Source organism: Oncorhynchus clarkii, chromosome 3 (genome assembly GCF_045791955.1).
Source record: "Oncorhynchus clarkii lewisi isolate Uvic-CL-2024 chromosome 3, UVic_Ocla_1.0, whole genome shotgun sequence".
Lineage (NCBI taxonomy): Eukaryota > Metazoa > Chordata > Actinopteri > Salmoniformes > Salmonidae > Oncorhynchus > Oncorhynchus clarkii.
In genome coordinates, this window is record NC_092149.1 from 32,416,469 (window position 1) to 32,437,627 (window position 21,159).

At 41.7% G+C, this 21,159-nt stretch overlaps 1 protein-coding gene across 2 annotated transcripts in view; it reads left to right on the forward strand.

Moving 5' to 3' along the window:
- The first annotated feature begins 840 nt into the window (after positions 1 to 840).
- Positions 841 to 21,159, forward strand: part of LOC139393444 (Na(+)/H(+) exchanger beta-like) — a 42,811-nt gene continuing 22,492 nt past the window's right edge. For both annotated transcript variants that reach the window (XR_011629787.1, XM_071141982.1), the window contains exon 1: positions 841 to 1,907. Coding sequence is in view for 1 of the 2 variants with exons in the window: in XM_071141982.1 (XP_070998083.1) it covers positions 1,583 to 1,907 (325 nt within the window). In the remaining variant the exon portion in view is untranslated. The remainder of the gene's footprint in view (positions 1,908 to 21,159) is intronic.

Consider the following 21,159-nt stretch of genomic DNA (forward strand, 5'->3'; position numbering starts at 1 on the left):
ATACCATTTCCCACCACAGTAATTACAAGCCAGACACCTTCAGTGGTATGGTACAACTGTATTTGGCAAGCTGTGGGGGTTAAAGTGCCACAGGGAGAAACTAAACACAATGACAGACTACACTAAAAGTCAAAGTAAACAAACAAAAATAGGTTGTGTACAGTATGCTATTCGTGACATAGTGTCACCACCCAAGGTACAGCCCTATTGTAATTACGAAATGGATGACAAAATGTTTTGGGTGTACTCGCAAGAAAACACACCCATTCCCATATAACACCCATTTGATATTGAAGGGATGGTGAAATGTGTTTGGCTGGACTCGCACAAAAACACACACCATTTCCATAACAACATGTTGATATTGAATTGAAAATCATAAAAATATAAATTCCAATCTTTTCAACGAATGTATTTACAAGATATTCTCATCTTAGAGGTACAATTTGAGTTAGCCTACACTGAAGACTTAAATAAGTTAAATAGTTTATGGTGCAATCAGCTCCAACAGATGCCAGATACTAGGATAGCCATGGCTTTGTTCTGCCCTGCAATCCAGGCAGATCAGCCATAGCAGTTCACGCCCTCGAAGCCTCCTGGGACAGAATGTGATGGGCGCGACTACCCACTGGGCCTAGTCTGACTTTTGAACAGGAAATGTATGGTTTTTCCATACGTGAATATAAGATATAAGGTATCAAATACCTCCTCTCCAATAGATGTCACTGTGGTCGAAATTAAAAAAGGGATCCCTCCCCATTCTCCTCCCTCCGCGAAAGGGTGTGCGTTTTGAAGGTTGTATTTATCTCGCTAACATCACATTACAAGGAGTCCCACTTGCGGAGGGATAACATTCGAAGCCACTGTTGGAGCTAGAAAAAGGTGTGATGGATGGAGCCACAGCTCCTCATACTGACTGAGTAAGGTCTTGTCGGGACAGGGTACGGCGCATACACGGATGCGAAAGCATGGAATGCAGTTCAAATATCTATGATCCCCCCACACAATTGCAACGTGACAGTTCTAAACGTTTCATTCAAGGTCAACATTGGACTTCGGTCAGCTGTAACCGCGGACATTATCGATGATATTTATCTTCTGGTGGAACATAAATTGTATGAGCAGCATCTTTTTTTACCGGTCGGCGGTGAGCAATGACATCTTTCGCGGAAGAGATTTAACCTACGCGGTCAGTATCTGAAGCAAGATTTTGGACCAAGTTTTCAATTCAAAGTTGTGATATTTAGGAGAGGGTGTGTAACTTGCTAACTAACACAGCGCCGTAGCCGTGTCTTGAGCTCTCGGTTGCCTGGACGGATAGCTAGCTCAGGCAGCTTCGACGGTTCCTGTTTTCGCGAACGTTGTTAGCCAGCTTGCTACAGAACCTGGAACTGCCGCATCCATCTCGAATATCTCACTAAAGTTGCCTAGCTAGCCAGCCAGTTGTCGAACATGGATATGTTGTCGGTCCTTTGGAAAACCAGTTGCTAATGAGGAAAGTGTGTTCATTACACGCTAACTACACGATTTCCAGCTCACTTCCCCCCCTAAATTATTTTAAGTTATAAAAACGAATTGCAACATGTCTGTTCGCGTAGCTTTACACTCACCCACTGGCTCCAGAAGTTTTCTGGAGCGGGGACTCCTACTTTTGGTGATGTTGATCTTTCTGGAGGGCACCGTACTGACGCTTGGAGCTGCCAGCTCACCGGACATCAGCGCTCAGGACAACACTGGAGGAGGACACGACCGCCGCGACGACCACCGAGGGATAGCAGGCAGCCACGAACAGACTAACTACACGTACACAAAAAAGGCCTTCCCCGTCCTGTCTCTAGATTACCATCACATACAGGTGCCTTTCGAGATCTCGTTGTGGGTGTTGCTGGCCTCATTAATGAAATTGGGTGAGTTGCACTGTCAGGCTGGTTTATTTGCTTTGAGGTTCAGCTTGAGTTTTATTCTCATAGCCTATACAGAGGAAAAAGTAAAGCACCCATTTCTCTTACCAGTTCCTTGAGGTGAGCAGGGTGTTTGAAGAATGCCATTGGTTGCCATTTCATTTCAGCATTATCAAGAGAAATGACGTCTTTCCTGATACTCTTGAGTATATACCCTTTGAACCCCAATCAAATGTTAAAGTTTAAAGAATATATGGTTTGTTCCCTAGCAGGGGATTATGCCATGTGAGATGGGAAAATACTACATATTGAAGTCAATAGGTGATTATGGAGGGGTAGTCCATAATGTGACATTCCCTTGTACTCTGCATAAAGATGTCACAGATATACTCATTGTTAGTCTTAGGTGACTCTTGTACTGGTTGGACTTGTTTTCCTGTATTCTGCATAGTAAGTGATCTTCCCGGGAATGATGATCATACGCTTAGGTCATGTTTTGAAGTGGGAAGGCGCAGTCAGTGCTCCTTGACACAATGTGATGTGTGACTAAGCACATTTTTGTTGCAGTTTTGTGCATAGGCTAGACTGAAATCATTGCAAGTTCTCATCAAGGGGACATCTTTGACCACTGTTCCTGTTAAAAACCTGTTTTGTTGACACAGAATGTTTGGCAATGGGAAACACACACTCACGTGTAGTCTAACTTCTATCCTCTTCCCTTTTCCTTGTCACTGGTTGTGGTCCCCTCGCCACTCCCTGTCTTTCTCCTTACTGCAATCATTTCATCTCGCACTGCTACTTCTCACCTCCTTTACTTGTTTGTTGCTCTTCATGCAGTGCTCGTCTCATCTCCCACTCCCTCATTCTCATCTCCCACTCCCTCATTCTCATCTCCCACTCCCTCCCTCTCTCTGTTTCTCCTCTTCCTGTATGTGGTGTGCTCTCATGCCCCTGCAGTGTTCCCTGCTGCGTCCCCTGCTGCCATTCGCTAAGAGCCAGCAGCCTGCCATTTTCTCCGCAACATAATATTAAGCCTGGGTGAGTGCCAGCCTGTGGCCAGGCCAGAGAGGGACTGTCCCACTTACCCAGGGTGGGAGGCCCACTGTCCTGGGGGAAGATTGGGAGAGCGCCCAGCTGGGTGCAGTGGTTTGGAGGGAGGAAGGGAGTGAGTGAGGATGAGGCAAGGTGACGGTCTAGATGGAGAAAGAAGATGGAGAGGAACAGGGAGGAAATTGTAGAGGTGAGCGACAGAACGACAGGGAAATGGGTAGAAAGGAGAATGCAGGATAGCAGGGAAAGGAGGAGAGAGGCAGGTCTGAAAGATTGAGTGAGCGTGAGCGAAACAACTGGGAACAGCAGTGACCTTCGCCTTCTGATTATGCTGAAACCCCTGTGTTTATAATCTGCTGTGGCAGCTGCAATGCTCAGCCCCAGGTTCCTGCCCGTGTCCTGCTCAGAGATCGCATTCTCTCTCTTTTTATTTTTTTTTAAGCCTAAAGCTGCATCCATTGTCTATTTAAATGTTCTTTTGCTGCCCTGTCAGACTGGCTTTGCTTGCTCTGGTCTTTTTCTCCAAGACTAGACTTCCTTCATTTGATAAGAAGGACCTACAATCAATATCCCTTATTCCCCTAAGCAATAGCTCTTCATATGTGTCAATATAGCCTTGGGATAAGTATGAGTTATTGTAGCAGAGAGTGTGGTGATAGTGAGATCCTCAGATTATTAAACGTTCTAGCAAGTGTGTCAGCACTGATATAGGTCTGAGGAGTACAGGCCATATTGACTGATAACAATGTATTGGCCTAGCTACACTTAACATTCAAGTCCTCAATACAAGTATTGTTCACGTGAGTTGTGGCCCACATTCAGGACTAGCCTATGGTTTTACCTCAACAATCTGTACTGTACATTGGAAGACATGTATTGGACTTGGCCTAGATATTTGTCTCTCGTAAATGCTGTCAAATCAAATTTTGTCTGTCACATGCGCCGAATACAACCGGTCGGTATCTTTTAATAGTGACATACTTAAAATTGTATTGCTGGTTAAGGGCTTGTAAGAAAAAAAAAAAAAAAAGAAAGAAAACAAATTAAAGTAATCATTTAAGAGCAGCAGTAAAATAACAATAGCGAGGCTATTTACAGGGGGTACTGGTACATTGCGGGAGCACCGGTTAGCACCAGTTAATATCTAACCATTAACAGAGGGAATGTGTGTTAACAAGCTACTAACACACTGCTATAAATTACCCTGTTCCGCATTTTAATGTGTAACGCATCAAAGCACAAGTAGTTTGGTGTTCAGTTCAACTAGTAGATGATTTATATGCTAGGTAGAACCCTGCGTCTCCGAAGGGTCATGGCGGTAGTATTATACAACACTAATAAATATAGGCTGTAGGGTTGATATGATAAGGCCTATATCTGAAGAGTTAGGCTGCAGACTGGACTACATTGGTAGGCCTACATGGCTTTGCAGCTCGGTTAGGTCTACTCCGACAGTATGTTTAGGCAACAGGTGACCAGGTAGGTACAATAACCCCTGATATATGCCTGGCAACTCAAGTTTGTCACACCTCCATTTGTAATGCAAACATGGCAGCTCAAACTAAAATGGCAGGCGGCCGTGTCCTGTTCTGTTCTGCTGAGAGCCCGAGTCCTACTCACCCACCTTCTGGGCCGTTGGTCTAATCTGTGGTCAATATTTGTCTGGGGTAAACCAACTGCCACCTGGAACAGAGGTGCTTTGAATGGAAATGGAAGAAAAATAGATAGAACACAGACGCTCTCCAAGTTCTTTTCCGCTCGGCTCACTCTTACAACACTCACAATGCATAAGATTGCATAGTTGGCCCTTCAATGCACCTTTTGACTCAATATATCCATTCACGTCACACAATGACATGCTGATGGTACTGTGTAAATACATTTGCATAGACAATTGTACTGCAATAAATAAAGCCAAGGACACTGATAGGCAATTAATTTGGAAAAAGAATTGGCCCTAGTCAACTATTCAATTGATTGGCGGCAACCATGCTCACCTTGAATGACCCAATATACAAGCCAAAAATATCTCCTTTCCCCATCTAATGCAAGTCATGGCACAGAGTTGTTTTCTATATTAGTTTTGTCCTGTCATACATTGTTCAGCTTTTACTGTGGCTCTTCACCGACTGTCAATCAGAGGGACAACTGCAGCAAGAGTCGCAGAGGAATGTTTCAGGCTCTATTCAGTATTGATACACGGGTGATACTAAGCTCGCATTGAGGGCACGTACTTAGAGCGAGAGTTTCCCAAGGCTATTATTGAAAGTCCACAACGATGCTTAAACGACATCAGGAGACCACTTTCAAGGTCTTTCAAAAAATGTATCTAATCTGTCTAATCTATGCCTTCAGAAAGTATTCATACCCCTTGACTTATTCCACATTTTGTTACAGCCTGAATTCAAAATGTATTAAATACAATGCCCCATAATGGCAAAGTGAAAACCATGTTTTTTGAAATCTGCAAATTGAATGAAAATGTAATATGTCCTTTTCATAAGTATTCACACCCCTGAGTCAATACACGTTAGAATCTGCTTTGGCAGCAATTACAGCTTTGAGTCTTTCTAGGTAAGTCTCTAAGAGCTTTGCACACCTGGATTGTACAATCTTTATTATTTAAAAAATGGTTAACTCGTCTAGTTGGTTGTTGATCATTGCTTGACAGCCATTTAAATCTTGCTATGGATTTAAGCCGTTTTATATATATTTTTTAAATTATTATTTTACCGCTTTCTTCTCCCCAATTTCGTGGTATCCAATTGGTAGTTAGTCTTGTCCCATCGCTGCAACTCTTGTACAGACTCGGGAGAGGTGAAGGGCAACAGCGTGCGTCCTCCAAAACACAACCCAGCCAAGCTGCTTCTTGACACAATGCCCGCTTAACCCGGAAGCCGGCCACACGAAAGTGTCAGAGGAAACACCGTACACCTGGCGACCGACATGGGGTATGGTGTTTAGGCCAGTGACACAATCTTAATTGAATCCATTTTAAATTCTGACGTTAACACAACAAATTGTGGATAAATGTATACTTTCTGAAGGCACTGTTGGCTACTCCGTGTGACCACCAGTTGTTTGAGAGCTGCACGTTGTTTCTGCCCGACAGATGATATTCTGCTCAATCTAGGCTATTTGTGTGGCGCGTGTTTGGTAAATAATCTACATAACAAACTAACAGTTTAGTTAGAGTAATAGTGAAGACATCAAAACTATGAAATGACACACGGAATCATGTAACCAAAAAAGTGTTAAACAAATCAAAACATATTTTAGATTCTTCAAAGTAGCAACCTTTTGCCTTGACAGCTTTGCAGACTCTTGGCATTCTCTCAACCAGCTTCATGCGGAATGCTTTCCCAACAGTCTTGGAGTTCCCACGTGCTGAGCACTTGTTGCCTGTTTTCCTTCACGCTGCGGTCCAACTCATCCCAAATCGTCTCAATTGGGTTGAGGTCAGGTGATTGTGGAGGCCAGCTCATCTGATGCAGCACTCCATCACTCTTCTTGGTCAAATAGCCATTACACAGCCTGGAGGAATGTTGGGTCATTGTCCTGTAAAAAAACAAATGATCATCCCACTCAGTGCAAACCAGATGGGATGGTGTATCGCTGCAGAATGTTGTGGTAGCCATGCTGGTTGTGTGCCTTTTTTTGAAATCTAAATAAATCACAGACCGTGTCACCAGCGACGCACCATCACACCTCCTCCATGCTTCACGGTGGGAACCACACATGCGGAGATCATCCATTCACCTGCTCTGCATCTCACAAAGACACGCCTGTTGGAACCAAATATCAGACCGAAGGACAGATTTCCACCAGTCTAATGTTCATTACTCGTGTTTCTTAGCCCAAACAAGTCTCTTTTTATTATTATTATTGGTGTCCTTTAGTAGTGGTTTCTTTGCAGCAATTCAACCATGAAAGCCTGATTTGACAGTCTCTGAACAGTTGATGATGATGTGTCTGTTACTTGAACTCAAGCATTGATTTGGGCTGCAATCTGAGTCTGGTAACTCTAAAGAACTTATTCTCTGCAGCAGAGTTAACTCTGGGTCTTCCTTTCCTGTGGTGGTCCTCATGAGAGCCAGATTCATCATCAGAGCTTGATGGTTTTTGTGATTTCACTTGAAGAAACGTTCAGTTATAAAACATTTCCAGAGTTTGACTGACCTTAATGTCTTAAAGTAATAATTGACTGTCGTTTCTCTTTGCTTATTTGAGCTGTTCTTGCCATAATATGGACTTGGTCTTTTACCAAATAGGGCTGCCCTCTGTATACCACCCCTACCTTGTCACAACACATCTTATTGGTTCAAATGCACTAAGAAGGAAATTCCACAAATACATTTTTAACAAAGCACGCCTGTAAATAGAAATGCATTCTCATGAAGCTGGCTGAGAGTGCCAGGAGTGTGCAAATCTGTCATCGAGGCAAGGGTGGCTACTTGAAAGAATCTCAACACTTTTGGTTACTACTGTACATGATTTCATAGTTTTGATGTCTTCACTATTATTCTACAATGTAGAAAATAGTAAAAACTAAAGAAAAACCCTTGAATGACTAGTTGTGTCCAAACTTTTGGTGTGTGCGTGTGCGCATTCATAAATGCAGTGCATTCGGAAATTATTCAGACCCCTTGACCTAGCACTATATGTATTTTTCATTGGCCTATTGACGTAGATTGACTGGCATGGAAGATTTCCAAAACCTCCCCGGGCCAGCGGGCAGCCCTGTAAGTCCAGCCCTATTTGTTTCTTTTCACGAGTTTACACTTGGAGCCTGTATCTCTCGTAAAATGTTGTTTCTACCACAAATGGTTCACTGAAAGATCAAGGCACTCTTTCAGAAGATTTAAGAGGCCGTTATCTACAGTAAACATACAACTGAGATGGATGATAAGCCTGAGAGGCGGACAGCACAACTGCTGGGCATACTGTAACAATATGGAGATGTTGTACGTCACGAAGCAGTATAATCTATTACTACCGGAACCGCGGCCTGCCAATGGAAACCATAATTAGATTAGGCCTAATAATTTTACAACATCAAACCCAGTCACCTTGTTACAATTGCCTTGAGTTGTCAGGAACAAGGAGTGGTCTGAAAGTAGAGCTAATAGGATAAATGGCTCCAGTGGGCTCAAATACCAGGTTTGTCATTTTATCTCAGTTTGCTCAAGGTTGGTTTTCTGCGTAAACATGAGGAGATTTATGCCTTCCAAATTAGTGCTGTAATGAGAAACCTGGCCTACATAATCCATTTGTCTAAGCACTGCTTCTGGCGCGAGTATTTAAAAGCTTAATCACCCGGACACGACTCCAGTGTACGAAGTGTAAAAGATTACACGTTCGGCTCTGCAAGCAAGCCTAGCACTGAAACGTTTAGGTGGTCTTTAGCCCATAGCTGAGTAATGTGACAGTGGATTCAGAAGATGCAACCTTTGCCTTATTTGACACAGTGGCCTTCAGACCTAATATTTAATGACTGTGTGGAAGTCTGGGAGAGATAATAAGTAAGCCTATATCATTAACTAAAATGACATTTCCCTTTCCTGCCAAAGTGTTACAACTTTAAAGGTTTTCCCATTATTTGCTTATTTGGTTCTTTTAACTTTTTACATCCCATCGACATAGACTAGTCACGTTTAAAAAAAAAAAAAAATCTATGTATTACCAGGGTATTCACAGGTTGATTGTCCATATGAACAAATATCCTAATTGAATCGGGTTCATCATTGTCGTCTTCGGGATACAGACCTACAATTATTGCAGTGAATAGTGTTGGATAGCCTACGCTTTAGTCTTTAGTCTTTGTCTCAGACATTATCTTTTGCATTCTTCTCATCCCTGTGGCTCACTGTAATCTGTCACCGATAGCATGGTGGAAGAAAGAGATGCACCTTCATCTGATGGATTAGGCCATAGAGCCACTCCTTACCATGAACACAAGGGAACCCCTGTGGGGGACATGCTGATGGCTTCACATGTCAACATTGAACATTTATCTTCACAGTTTGTCACTGAGGCATGACTAATCTTCAGAGGGCAATATGCTAATGCTCCGGTATCTTAAACATCGATGGAGATCTGTAAACATCAATTAGTTTGCCGTTGAGCTTTGATTAGAATTCTATTTGATTTGTGTCTTCTCGGACTGATCTCATCAATTGGTTGCAGCATGGATGGATGTGACAGTCGGAAGTTGGAATGTGTCGACAGAGCAACAATTACATTTCTCACTGATGGTTAACATTGCATAGTATCAGAGTCCTGCCAAAAATCATTATGAAAACAAACCTCTGGTGCAGAAATATGTGGACTGAGTTAAAGAAGTGTAAAGGACACAAACTATTTCTGAACCAGTTCCTTCAAATAGGACTTCCAGTAAGAGGTGTGTTGCGTAAGATCCCACCAGTGTTGCACGGTATACAGAAATTGCTAGCCAGCCTGTCCTGAGGAACCACTGAGTCTGGGCTGAAACACTCCCAACTCCTGCTGCACAAGTTAAGACACTCGAATAATGCAACATGAAATGTTGAAAACGTTAATTACTGTTCGCAAAACAACCTCTGTATACAGCTACAGCACTTTACAATGCAAGAAGATAACGGTAATGTTAGCTTGCTAGCTATTTAGCTTTCTAGGCTAACTTTCCTTGCTAGGTTACAGCTGAAGCTAACATCAATTCACTACCCTAGTACTATGTAAGTAAAAATGCATTCACCTTTGCTATTAATCTGCCTATCCAATAGATTTACCCATTTTATCAATAGAGATTTACCATTCAAATGAATGATTACTGTTATGTTGTTGATTGGTAAAAACTAAGTCAAATTCATTGTATAATTGATTAATTAATGCAGTGGTTCCAAAACGTTTTATAGTCCTGTACCCCTTCAAACATTCAACCTCCAGCTGCGTACCCCCTCCAGCACCAGGGTCAGCGCACTCTCAAATGTTGTTTTTTGCCATCATTGTAAGCCTGCCCAACACACACACTATACAATACATTTATTAAACATAAGAATGCGTTTTTTGTCACAACCCGGCTTGTGGGAAGTAACAAAGAGCTCTTATAGGACCAGGGCACAAATAATAATAATCTAAAATGTTGCTCTTTATTTAACCATCTTACATATAAAACCTTATTTGTTCATTAAAAATCGTGAATAACTCACCACAGGTTAATGAGAAGGGTGTGTTTGAAAGGATGCTCATAACTCTGCAATGTTGGGTTGTATTGGAAAGAGTCTCGGTCTTAAATCATTTTCCACACACATTCTGTGCCTGTATTTAGTTTTCATGCTAGTGAGGGCCGAGAATCCACTCTCACATAGATACGTGGTTGAAAGGGGCATCAGTGTCTTAACAGTGCGATTTGCCAAGGCAGGATACTCTGAGCGCAGCCCAATCCAGAAATCTGGCAATAGCTTCTGATTAAATTGAATTTTCACAGAGCCGCTTGTTGCAATTTCGATGTGGCTCTTGTTCAGATATCGGTAAGTGGACTGGAGGCAGAGTTTGAAAAGGATTACGAATCCAGTTGTTTGTGTCATCCGTTTCGGGAAAGGACCTGCATAATTGCGCACCCAACTCAGGTGCATCGCAATATCACATTTTACATTGTCCGTAAGCTTGAATTAATTTGCACACCAAAAAATCATACAATGATGGAAAGACCTGTGTGTTGTCCTTGTTAATACAGACAGAAGAGCTCCAACTTCTTAATCATTGCCTCAATTTTGTCCCTCACATTGATTATAGTTGCGGAGAGTCCCTGTAAGCCGAGATTCAGATCATTCAGGCGAGAAACATCACACAGATAGGCCAGTCGTGTGAGAAACTCGTCATCATGCAAGCAGTCAGACAAGTGAATTATGGTCAGTAAAGAACTTTGCCCCTTGATAACCAGCACACTTCTATGTGTTGTCAAAGTGTTACATGGTCGCTGCCCATATCATTGCATAGTGCAGAAAATACATGAGAGTTCAGGGACCTTGCTTTAACAAAGTTAACCATTTTCACTGTGGTGTCCAAAACGTCTTTCAAGCTGTCAGGCATTCCTTTGGCAGCAAGATCCTCTCGGTGGATGCTGCAGTGTACCCAAGTCGCGTCGGGAGCAACTGCTTGCACACGCGTTACCACTCCACTATGTCTCCCTGTCATGGCTTTTGCGCCATTACTACAGACACCAACACATCTTGACCACCGAAGTCCATTTGATGTCACAAAGCTGTCCAGTACTTTAAAAATATCCTCTCCTGTTTGCAGAAGAGGATGTTTTCCTTAATTGACCCCCCATAAACATAACGGACATATACCAGGAGCTGTGCCAGGCCCGCCACGTCTGACTCATCCAGCTGTAACGCACTGGCTTGTATGCGAAGCAGTGATTGTTTCAAAATATCTCCTGCCATGTCACTGATGGGTCGTGAAACTGTGTTGTTTGATGAAGGAATTGTCTGTATAGTTTTTTGCCTTTTCCCCCAGAATTGTCTCAGCCATATCCGCAACAGCAGGAAGAATGAAGTCCTCCACAGTAGTATGGGGCTTGCCTGTCCTAGCCACTCGGTAGCTCACCATATAAGACGCTTCTAGCCCCTTCTTATTAATGGTATCTGTTGCTTTTATACATGTCTTACTCCTCAAAAGTCATCTTAATTCTCACTCAAAAAACTTCTGTGGCTTATTTTTCAAATTGGCATTTTTTGTTTCTAAATGTCTGTGTAAGAGTGAAGGTTTCATCGAGTTGTGAGATAGTACTTTTGCACATATAACACACTGTGGCTGAGGAAAGGCACTACTCCCAGTTTAAGTGAACCCCAAATAAATGTAGTTCTCATCATATTTGTGCCCCTTCCATTGTCCAAAGTCCCGGTCTGTTGTTCGGTGCTTTCCCAGGTAAGGGGGCAGTAGCTCCTCGGCTGCATCAGATTCACAACTGTCAGTGTCCATGCTAGCTGGGCTAACAACAAATGAAGAATTACTGATGCTAGCATTGGATGTGTTCGTGGAAGCAGAACAACTTGTGTCATCGACAGGTGCATGTGTAGTACTGCTGGTAGTAGCAGTACTACCACTAGAGCTGGTATGTGGATGCGGGCCTTACTAAATGGACTGTTTGAAAATGTGAAACATTTTATTGTTTTAAAAAACATTTCTTAAAAAAAATGTGAATCAGAGAGTACTTGCATTAATGCATACATGGCAGTCAAATTGATTGATATATAACTCAAAAGATGCCCAACAATTGTACACAGCAGTAGCTACGTTTTATCTGTCTTGATTAAGAGTCATTCTGTGAATGGCTAATACGGCTTCTTTTTTTTGCCGTGGTATAATTTTGGAATCGTGATGGCATTGGGTATCAAAGTCAAATTTCTGTATTGTGACAACACTAAAGACTGTCTCAATAGACTTCTGCCACAGAAGATCTTGATTTTACATCCGTCTAAAATCCAAGGCATGCATCTCATTGGCAAGAAAAATAATAATGAATTGTCCATCTGAAATTTTATGAGCATCAAGAATAGAAGTCGACCGATTTATGATTATTTATTTTTTTGAGGACCAAAAAAAGCCGATACCGATTAATCGGCCAATTTCTTATTTAAAAAAAATGTATATAATTTGTAATAATGACAATTACAACAATATTGAATGAACACTTTTATTTTAACTTAATATAAATAATAATAACAAATAACATAAATAATGAAACCTGTTCAATTTGGCTTAAATAATGCAAAAACGCAGTGTTGGAGAAGAAAGTAAAAGTGCAATATGTGCCATGTAAAAAAGCTAACGTTTAAGTTCCTTGCTCAGAACATGAGAACATATGGAAGTTTTGGTTCAATATTCCCAATTAAGAAGTTTTAGGTTGTTATTATTATGATGTGTCGACTATTTCTCTCTATACCATATATATTTCATATACCTTTGGATGTTCTTATAGGCACTTTAGTATTGCCAGCCTAATCTCTTGAGTTGATAGGCTTTAAGTCATAAACAGCGCTGTGCTTCAAGCATTGCTAAGAACTGCTGGCAAACGCAGTAAAGTGTTTGAATGAATGCTTACGAGCCTGCTGCTGCCTACCACCGCTCAGTCAGACTGCTATATCAAATCACACTTCATTTTAATATGATAAACACAGAAATACGAGCCTTTGGTCATTAATATGGTCAAATCCGGAAACTATCATTTCGAAAACAAAACGTTTGTTCTTTCAGGAACCGTTCCGTATTTCACCGAACAGGTGGCAACCCTAAGTCAAAATATTGCTGTTACATTGCACAACCTTCAATGTTATGTCATAATTATGTAAAATTCTGGCCAATTAATTACGGTTTTCACACAGTTCCGAACGAGCCAGGCGGCCCAAACTGTTGCATATACCCTGACTCTGCTTGCACTGAATGCAAGAGAAGTGACACAATTTTTCTAGTTAATATTGCCTGCGAACATGAATTTATTTTTAACCTAATATGAAGGTAAAAAAAATATATACTTCTGTGTATTGATTTTTAGAAAGGCATTGATGTTTATGGTTAGGTACATTTGTGCAACGATTGTGCATTTTTCACGAATGCGCTTTTGTTAAATCATCACCCGTTTGGTGAATTTGAAGTAGGCTGTTGCCTGTTAATTAATGATAAATTAACAGACACCACATTGATTATATGCAATGTAGGACAAGCTAGTTAAGCTAGTAATATCATCAACCATGTGTAGTTAACTAGTGATTATGTGAAGATTGATTGTTTTTTCTAAGATAATTTTAATGCTAGCTAGCAACTTACCGTGGCTCCTTGCAGGCACACGGTCCTTTTGACGCTGCACTCGCGTAACAGGTGGTCAGCCTGTCGGCCATAATCGGCGTCTAAAAAGGCAGATTACCGATTGTTATGAAAACTTGAAATCGGCCCTAATTAATCGGCCATGCCGATTAATCAGTCGACCTCTAATCAAGAATGTCTGGCTTCGAAATACCACCATTGCCAATTACTCCAGGATGAGATCTTTGTTTAATGACGAGGTTGTTTAAATAAATAATAATACCCACTTTCACAAAGAGCACTCATTCGCTCTGCCTCTTTTCGTCTGTTTATTTCAGCCTGTGCATCGGGGTAGTGTTGTGGATTTGGTCACTGACCCTGACAGGATGATGTTTTGGAAGTGTCTTATTTGAATAAAGTAGTCAGACGTTATTCTTGGTACTTTGATCAAATATAGCCTACATCAGCCTACATCATCATGGTTCAAACAGGGTGAGTAAAGAGAGACATGGAGGTGGAGTGTGAGTAGCAGCTATGTAGAAAAATCATTGTGTAAAATAACACAGATCCAGGTCCGTAGCTTTGAGAAAGATGTTTCCAGAGGAGCGGGGTCGAAAAATCTGTCATTGCAGCCTTGACCTATTTAAATAAATAAAAAATACCCAACATGGTGTCAGTTTGAGGCACAGTAATGATAGAGACCAAATATGATAAACACCAGAAAGGAAATAAGGTTAGGAAGGGACATTCCATTGACCCCACCATGGCTTATCAGGACCATGCTGCTCACTGAAGTGCACCTTATCCATACATGTGACGAACCTGTGTCATAGGTGTCGGCGGTGGGATACCAGCAATCAGTCACTGGAAGCGGTCTTTGATCCCAATGTTCCCCCTTATCTCCAGATGTGATATGTACTTGCCACTGAAGAGGGTGAATACTACTGGAGGCCATGATTGGAGTGAGCCACTAGAGCAGAGGGGTGGTCAAACACGTTTTTCCACGTGGGCTGCATTCGCTCTTCAAGGGGGCCGCACTGAAAATGTTTTTTTCTTCTCAATTTGTAAATTGTTCTCTATCGTTTTTGGAATGTCCGATCCACCCTTACTGTCTTGCTTTCATTTCGGTGATCAAAAATGTTAAATAAAGTTTTTTCTAAAACCAAGTGGGCCGTGTGTTTGACCCCCCCCCCACGCTAGAGAATGTGTGAGCTGTCATCCATCTGGCTAGGAGCTTCAGGCACATCAAAAGTGCCTCCAGTGTTTAGGCCTAACCATTTTCTGAAAGGAGCTCAACAATATGTAATACAGTATACCTTTGTTTTCCAGCTCTGCTTGCTACCTGCCCTCTTGTGTTTGTATTGTCTTAAGCCTTTGGGTGTGACCTAGCTAGGAGGACTAACACAGACCTTTCGAGGTGAAAGAGCTCCTTGTCCAGGGGCGATGAGTCATTCCCTTCCTCGTCAGCCAGTCTTCACACAAACCCTTGTCCCCCACAGTCACACATGAGGGATAATGGGTAATTTAGCGTTCCAGTCCTGAATTGACGGTTTGATATCTGGCGGTTTAGTGGTTGCAGTCGTAACCACTTTAGTCCATCCAACTATGACCGGTCTGCCCTTTTCCTGCAGGCTACGTCTTAAGCATGAAACGCACAGAGAATCTCACTGCCGATAGATTTCCGATATGTACTTATCACAGTGGGAGGCCTTTCCTTCTCTTGCTAGAACAAGTTGTACCTGCTGCGTTCTGACCCGGTAGAGACGAACCTATCGCAACACTCGTCAGTGGCCAAGATACTTGACTTTGAGCCAGTCAGAGAGCACAATGGGGGAGCCATGGGGAACCATCAAATGTATTTTTAAAAGAGCCAGTCACTCTTCATATGCAATGTAGGCTATGGGTTGGTAGCTAGCTAGATAGCTAAGTGCACAGACGCAATGCACACAACAGTAAATGCTTCCTCCAAGCTAGCTAGTTTTCACATTATACTTAAATCACAATGGATTAGCTAGTTTCCATGAAACAGCTGCTATGTTGTGCTAGTCAGCGAATATGCTAACGTTAGCTAGCTAGCTAAACATTTGGCTTTGGGCTGGCACTGGCAGTATGGGATTATGGAGAGTGAATTAAATTGTTTCTTCATTGTCTTGCTAGGTAGTTATCTAGCTGTGGCCATCTGGCTAGTACCTACAAGGGGTTTCTACTAAATAGGAACATTTGCGCAGATGGCTTGGCATCTAGACCATAAGCAATACGCACGTACAGTTGAAGTCAGAAGTTAACATACACTTAGGTTGGAGTCATTAACTTGTTTTTCAACCACTCCACACATTTCTTGTTAACAAACTATAGTTTTGGCAAGTCAGTTAAGACATCTACTTTGTGCATGACACCAGTAATTTTTCCAACAATTGTTTACAGACAGATTAGTTCACTTATAATTCACTGTATCACAATTCCAGTGGGTCAGAAGTTTACATACACTAAGTTGACTGTGCCTTTAAACAGCTTGGACAATTCCAAGTATAAACACCATGGGACCATGCAGCCGTCATATCGCTCAGGAAGGAGACGTGTTCGATCTCCTAGAGATTAATTTACTTTGGTGCGAAAAGTGCAATTCAATCCCAGAACAGCAGCAAACGACCTTGTGAAGATGCTGGAAGAAACCGGTACAAAAGTATCTATATCCACAGTAAAACAAGTCCTATATCAAGGGTAGCCTAGTGGTTAGAGCGTTGGACTAGTAACCGGAAGGAAGGAAGAAGCCACTGCTCCAAAACTGCCATTTAAAAAAGCCAGACTACGGTTTGCAACTGCACATGTGGACAAAGATCATACTTTTTGGAGAAATGTCCATTGGTCTGATGAAACAAAAACAATGACCCAATGACCATTGTTATGTTTGGAGGAAAAAGGGGGGGGCTTGCAAGCTGAAGAACACCATCCATGAAGCACGGGGGTGGCAGTATCATGTTGTGGGCGTGCTTTGCTCCAGGAGGGACTGGTGCACTTCACAAAATAGATGGCATCATGAAGAAAAATGATGTGGATATATTGAAGCAACATCTCAAGACAGTCAAAGTTAAAGCTTGGTCGCAAATGGGTCTTTCAAATGGACAATGACCCCAAGCATACTTCCACAGTTGTGGCAAAATGGCTTAAGGACGACAAAGGCAAGTTAATGGAGTGGCCATCACAAAGCCCTGACCTCAATGCTATAGACAATATGTGGGCAGAACTGAAAAAGCAAGGAGGCCTACAAACCTGACTCAGTTACACCAGCTCTATCAGGAGGAATGGGTCAAAACTCAATCAACTTATTGTGTGAAGCTTGTGGAAGGCTACCTGAAACGTTTGACCCAAGTTAAACAATTTAAAGGCAATGCTACCAAATACTAATTGAGTGTATGTAAACTTCTGACCCACTGGGAATGTGAGGAAAGGAATAAATCATTCTCTCTACTACTATTCTGACATTTCACATTCTTAAAATAAAGTGGTGATCCTAACTGACCAAAGACAGGGAAATTTTACTAGGATTAAATGTCAGGAATTGTGAATCTGAGTTTAAATGTATTTGGCTAAGGTGTATGTAAACTTCTGACTTCAACTGTATACATTGCCAAGCAATGCTACGGCCACCTTCTGGTTTGGACTATTTTATCAAGGCTGAGTGGCTGACGACTTCCAAGGTGTTTGCTGTGTGAACACAAAAGAGACTGATGGCCGACACTCAGGTAAACATTTGACAATCCTACCTGTGTGTCTGAGCTTTTATTTCCTTGAAAGTATCTGTAATTAATTTCTCTCAAGACTTTGGCATTTTTCCTTGAGATAAATAATTTGCAATGTCATTGCAAGAGGTTGGAATAGCCTGGCAACAGGAACCTGCTGCTCTTTTTGTAATGTATATACTGTATGCCTATATTCAGGGTTGGGTAGGTTACTTTGTAAATGTAATCTGCTACCTTAGTTTCCTGTCCAGAATTGTAATCAGTAATGTTAGGTAATCAGGTTACTTTCACAGATAAGTTTCCCCTTAAGAGGCATTAGAAGTAGACAAAAATGTATTTTACCAATTGAATGACATCTATTTCAGGATAAATCCATGTTAAAGTTCACATAGCTGGCCATAAATGGATGTTGCATTTTACTTTATGGATTGGTTATGTAGGCTTCTAGTCCATTGCTCTCTACTACTTATAATATGATTAGGTATGATTAGGTTATATCTTTCTATTCCTATTCAAAACCAGTCTGTCAGATTTCCAGTCATTCCAAAATAATGTAATACCCCTTGATCTTCAAGAATAGGATTTGAAATGATGGAAGAATAGATTAGCCAAATTGTTTTACCTGAGCATAACCCAGAAACGAAGGACTTATTAGCCTGCTCTTTTGTTTATGATATTGTTGTTTTGGAGGACTGATTGGGCTCATTGATTCGAGTTGGAAAATAAATGCTGCTTTTATGGAATGGCGTGCTTTGAGCACTACTGAAAAGGGCAATTTGCATGTGAAAAATGAATACCATATGTTGCATTTGCTATAGACCTATTATTATTGACCTTTTATTGGTGACACTGAAATTACACACACATTTGTGAACAGCCATCCACATCAACCACAATCCATAAGGCGCAAATAGCTAAATGAGAGAGCGACAGTGTGAGTCACATCGTGTAGATATCAAGCTTTGGATGCCGACACCAGTCGCAACATTGGAAGATATAGCTTGGACTGTAGCCTACAAAAGCCTATTCCTGCTCTTTTCCAGCGATCCATCAAATGCATTTGGTGTGTCATCAGAGTGGTCCGACTTTTAGTCAGACTCGCTCAGGCGGAACAAACTTAAACTTGCGCCATTTGTCAATGCTAATTGGAATGTCTTTGAGAAAACAAAAGGGTCAATGATTTCTTTCACCAACATCCTGTCTGAATTTAAAAGTAATCCTAGAAGTAATGTTTTTCAAAAGTATCTCTAATCTTAGTATAATATTTTAGCTGGAAACGGATTACAGTTAGTTTTTTGTAATCCGTTAAATGTAATCAATTACTCTCCAACTCTGCCTATATTTGAACAATGTGTTTAAAACAAGATGTGTGACCTCAGATGGGAAACCTTGCTGTCAAAGAACAGACTTGTATTCTCAAACAGTCTTTTGACTGACGCCATAGACTGAAATAAACATTGCATTGAAAAATGTCATGATATAGTGACAACTCTAGATAGGAGAGAATGCATTGAGGAGATGCATCAGACCTAGTGCTGACAGCTCAAACCTTTCCAAACACGTGCAGTAACTGACACGCATACAACCTTGGTGTCCCGTTCCCTGTCGACGCTCTGGGATTTGACAACTTGCTGCAGCCAGGTTATTTATGGATTGTGATTCAGAATTTGGAAGTCTGGGAACCCGAAGTCTCTCTGGATCAGAGTCACTACTCAAAGGAAATAGAAGGCGCACTTCCCTTAGGGACCGAAGCTATGTTTTGCAGGATATGCATCAGGGTTGGGGTCAATTCCACTTCAATGTTAGTCAATTCTGGAAGGACACACATTCCAATTCTCGTTATTGCTTTTTAGGAAATTTCCAGAGCAAACGCTGTGTCCCACTGTTTTCTTTCACCCGGCAACACATCCAACAAGCTCTTATGTCGGGGTCGCAACGGGGATACTGCTGTGGGGTCACCTATTTTATTTATCTTTCGTTAACATTTTTTGTTCCTAATTTTTTGGGGGAGTACCAATTGTTGTATGGGGCAATATACAAAAGTTTGAGAAAGATAAACAGAAAAAATATTGATTGATTGTATTGAAAATGAATGAAAATGCTATGAATTCAAGGTTATTTGTTGATGTGAAAATCGAAATGTGTCTTTTAGTCCTGGGAAATTATTGGGTAAAAAAAAAAAAAAAAACGGGGTCCCCAGGAATTCTGCCGTGACAAAATGGGATCCTGGCTGAAGAAGTTTGAATACCACACTGTCTTATGTACTAGTACCAGCATGACTTAGGCATTCCGACAGCTCCTCAGAAGTAGTTTGGTTGTTTCTCAAGCTTCTATTCAGTCACCACTTGCTTAAGGCTTAACTGTGTAATGTGGTTGGCTGGGGCTGAGATGTAAGCTAATGTCTGTCTAATTAAAACAGCCCGCACTCTATCAAATCGGTTAGGGGTTAATTATTTTCTCTGCATATTGTGCATAAACACAAGTCTCTGAGAGAACACGGTAGGCGACACGTCAAGCTCACAAACCCCTCTTCGCAAGAGGGATGCTCATATCTCCACAAAAAAAGGCTGAGCCAGGTGGCCTGAGCCTTTTGTAGTGCCTTCCAATTAGTCTGTGTTATCTTAACTCCTTTGTTTTCCCACATGGAGATGCTTCCTGGGATTTGTGGAATGGTGCCAGTTTCCCGACGAGGTCGGTTGAAAGGCGAAGAGTGCCCCTAGCACCACACATCTCTTTCTGTGAAGATTAGGCCTCTTTTGGCCGTTTCTCACTGGACTTTCCTCTGCGCTAGAGCGGTAGTGCTTTAAAATGGCAGCAGTGCGTGGAAGTGTTCTGGACTCCATTGATGGATTTGTTTAGCCCGTGAAAGAGTGTGTCCAACACTGAAAGTGTTGCCTTCCAGCTGACTGAGTTGATGAAAAACATCAGATTCCCTGTATACCCGGGAGATGGCAGGTTTTTTTTGTACGTTCAAGAAGGCATCATCTGTGAAGACATTGACAAAGTTCATTGTTTCTATAATTTGCAGACTCTTACTGTTTTCCACCGTAAGCGCTAGACTCCTGCTGTTTTACACGTTCCTCTCCCGACCCCTTATCCTTGAAAACCTCTGACAGTGATGAAGAACACCGACCATTACGTAACTAACAGTACAGTCTGCAAATTATGACATGCTAATTAGCTATGCTCAGGGTGTGAGCGTTGAAGGGCAGTTTACTTACTTGCCTGCCTGCCTCTCATCTCCTCTCTATGTCCCAGTGGGATCACACCCTGTGTTAGCCAGGCCAGATGGTGCTGCCAACGTGCCACCCTTACCCTCATGCGGCAGCAATGTAAATATACACTGTGTTGATTTTGTGTCAGGGTTTCGTGGTCAGACTACAGAAAGGCTTTAGGAGTAATGGGATTTGATGGGTCACAGTTTCAGATGCCCTCCATTGATGGGCTAGCCTGTCAGTTCAAATGGCTCGTTCTATTTCCCCCCTTGAAAACATTTGTCAGGTAGTTTCCACTTAAGGCTTGAAAAGGCATTCGTTTAGCAGTTTCCCGGGCCCAGACATTTCAAGACATTTCAATGTAACTAAAGTAAGGATGTTTTAAAAAACATTCTTATATCTGAAAAGCAAAGTTTCATTGTGTTAAATTGACCACAGTTTGGGTTGGCCTAAGTGGTAATTTTGTTA